The sequence below is a fragment of the Callorhinus ursinus genome, unplaced genomic scaffold (assembly GCF_003265705.2).
Source record: "Callorhinus ursinus isolate GAN/ISIS: 27379988/994484 unplaced genomic scaffold, GSC_fseal_2.0 scaffold2, whole genome shotgun sequence".
Taxonomy (NCBI): domain Eukaryota; kingdom Metazoa; phylum Chordata; class Mammalia; order Carnivora; family Otariidae; genus Callorhinus; species Callorhinus ursinus.
Window position 1 is genome coordinate 99,307,166 of NW_027397064.1, and position 3,020 is coordinate 99,310,185.

Below are 3,020 nucleotides of genomic sequence, written 5' to 3' on the forward strand. Positions count from 1 at the left end.
TCTAGGGTTGTCATAACAAAGTACCACAATCCAGATGGCTTAAACCATCAGAAATTTATTGTCTCACAATTCTGAAGGCTCGAATTCCAAAATCAAAGTGTGGGCAAAGATATGTTCCTTCTGAGCCCGGTAGGGGAGAATCCTGCCTTGCCTCTACCTAGTTTCTGGTTGTAGCTTTCAATATGGCAACATCTCTCCCATCTCTGCCTCTGTTGTCACATGGCATTCTCCCTGTGCATCTGTGTCCAAATTTCTCTCTTCCTATAAGGACATACCGGATTAGGACCCATCCTAATGACCTCATCTTAACTTGATTACATCTGCAAAGACCCTATTTCCAAATAAGGTCACACGAACAGATACCAGGGTTTAGAGCTTCAACATATCTTTTTGGGGGACACAATTCAACCCATAATACCCGCCAATTATTTTAATATTTATCTTCTTGGCACCCAGATTGTTACAATCAGGTGAATTTGGCTGGGGTCCTAGACTGAGAACGCTAACAACTCTTTCTTTTCAGACATTGGCATCCCTTTGCCAGCATCACAAATTCCTAGAAGGCTTCCCATACTTCCTTGGGAGTTCACGCATTTTTAAGGTCGCCACCTGTAAGCAATGGCTCCCCAACCTCTATTTCCAGGCCTGACCTTATCTTGCAAATCTAGCTGCTTAAAATTTGGAAAATAAAAATCCTTACCCAGTTGCCTCCTACGTGCTTCATTCTGAAGGTTCCCTCTTCATCTCAATCTTGCCACGTCTAAAGCTAATCTCAATGCTTCCCCAGCCCTGCTTGTGCCAGTCTCTCAGGAGAACCACCCTTCTCCAAGACTATGAATCTTGGAGTCATTCTTGATTCATCCCTTACTGTAGTAGGTCCCAATGCTATAGCTCCAAGATGGCAGTGAGGGAGTGTCCACAAATTATTTTCAACATTTCAGGAAGCTAAATGGAAACCATGCCCATAATAAAACATCAAAGGTAACTAAAGGTCAAGTTCTTTGGTGTTGTCTGGTAAGGTATCGATTCTGGGAGGTAATACCAGCTATATAATGATGGCCAGAAGCCCTGATTGGCTGTATTTGAGCACAGCTCCCGGCTTCAGCATAGGTAACTAGGCTCTTGTGAGTTCTAACCTCACAAGCTGCCTTTCGGCTGCCTTTGTTTTTTCAAGACAGCAGCCAGGCATGGACTAAGCCACTAGGACTCTCTGGCAGGTTCTGGACTCCAGAATCCATCTGATTTCACCTTAACCTGCTCTCTGAGCTTCAAGACCAGAATATCCACATAGCCTGAGATGGTCCTAGCGGGGACTGGCCAAGAGATTGTAACCTGTTCCTACATGTAACTCCCCCTTCCCAATCTTGCTTCTCACAACCACTTCCCACCACCATTCACTCTCCTTGCCTGGATTCTCAACACCCAAATTATGCAGAAGGACTTGGATTCAGATGCTCTGGGGTGTCCACACTTTAGGAGGTGAGTTTGAGACAAGAAGGAAATTTGAGACTCTCTAACCACCTGAATCACAAAACTGCTATGTGCCTGAACTAACTTCCTTTCCTTCTCTGCACATCTGGACCAGGAGATCTAGGTCTTGCTTCCCTGACAAACTATGAGGAACAATTCCAGGGTGCAGAAAATAAAAAGTCTCAGAGAATTCATCACTAGCAGACCTGCTTTGAAAGAAATGATAAAGGAAGTTCTACAGGCTGAGGTAAATGCTACCAAAGGAAAACTGGAAATGTCAGGAATGAAGGAAGAACAATAAAAATGCAAATATCTATGTAAATATAAAATACTTTTCTTAAGCTACTTATGACTATTCAAAGCACAAATTACAATGGTATCTGGAGTAGTTTTCATGTAAGACATGTATTACATGTAATACATATGACAACTGTAAGATGAAGTCCAGTGGGGGAGGGTAAGGGGACCTATATAGTTACTTCCACATTTGATTTGAAGTGGTAAAATATTGGGGCACCCGGATGGCTCAGTCAGTAGAGCATACAACTCTTGATCTTGGGGTTGAGTTCGAGCCTCATGTTGGGTGTAGACATTACTTAAAAATAAAAAATCTTTTTAAAAAATGAAGTGGTAGGGACACCTGGGTGACTCAGTTAGTTAAACATCTGCCTTTGGGCCGTGGCCGATGTACCATCTCCAGGCGGCCCCGGTAACTTGTTTTTCCCCGGAGCAGCTATGAGCAAGCGGAACCAGGTTTCGTACATGCAGCCAGCCGAACCGGCGTTCCTGGCTCGCTTCAAGGAACGGGTCGGCTACAGGGAAAGGCCTACCGTGGAAACCAAGAGAATCCAGCCTCAGCTCCCAGATGAAGATGGTGATCACAGTGACAAAGAAGATGAACAGCCCCAAGTGGTGGTTTTAAAAAAGGGAGACCTGTCAGTTGAAGAAGTCATGAAAATTAAAGCAGAAATAAAGGCTGCCAAAGCAGATGAAGAACCGGCTATAGTTGATGGAAGAATCATGTATCGAAAACCAGTCAAACGTTCCTCGGATGAAAAATATTCAGGTTTAACAGCAAGCTCAAAAGAGGAAGGCAAATGAAGATGAAATAAATAAGCAGGACTCAGTTAAAAAGAACTCACAAAAGCAAATCAAAAACAGTTGCCTCCTTTCTTTTGACAATGAAGATGAAACTGAGTAAGTGTAAATATTTTGGACCTAGTCGTCTTTACGAGTATATGGGATGTTTTTTACAGTGACACTTTTTTTTCTATTTAAAGATAATACAAGTTCATTATAGAAAATTCAGAAAAAATTTGATATGATAAAAATTTTGTCTACCAATACCCCTTTCACATGAGGCTAACTCTGTAGATATTAACTACTATTAACATTTTGGAACTCCCACGTGTGGGGTATGTATTTTTTAAACAAAATTGAGATTATATTGCATATGTTTTCTGTCCTGCTTTTCACATGACATTATATTCTGAGCATTTTTCCAGATCAGTAAAATTAAAAAATTTAACATAATTGCTACAGAGAATTTT

At 41.7% G+C, this 3,020-nt stretch overlaps 1 protein-coding gene across 1 annotated transcript; it reads left to right on the forward strand.

Moving 5' to 3' along the window:
• The first annotated feature begins 2,161 nt into the window (after window positions 1-2,161).
• Window positions 2,162-2,705, forward strand: LOC112811172 (uncharacterized protein KIAA1143-like). The gene is given in 2 exon segments (XM_073905406.1): window positions 2,162-2,552; window positions 2,554-2,705. Coding segments are annotated over 2 exon segments (465 nt in total). The 5' UTR covers window positions 2,162-2,205; the 3' UTR covers window positions 2,672-2,705.
• The last annotated feature ends 315 nt before the right edge of the window (window positions 2,706-3,020 follow it).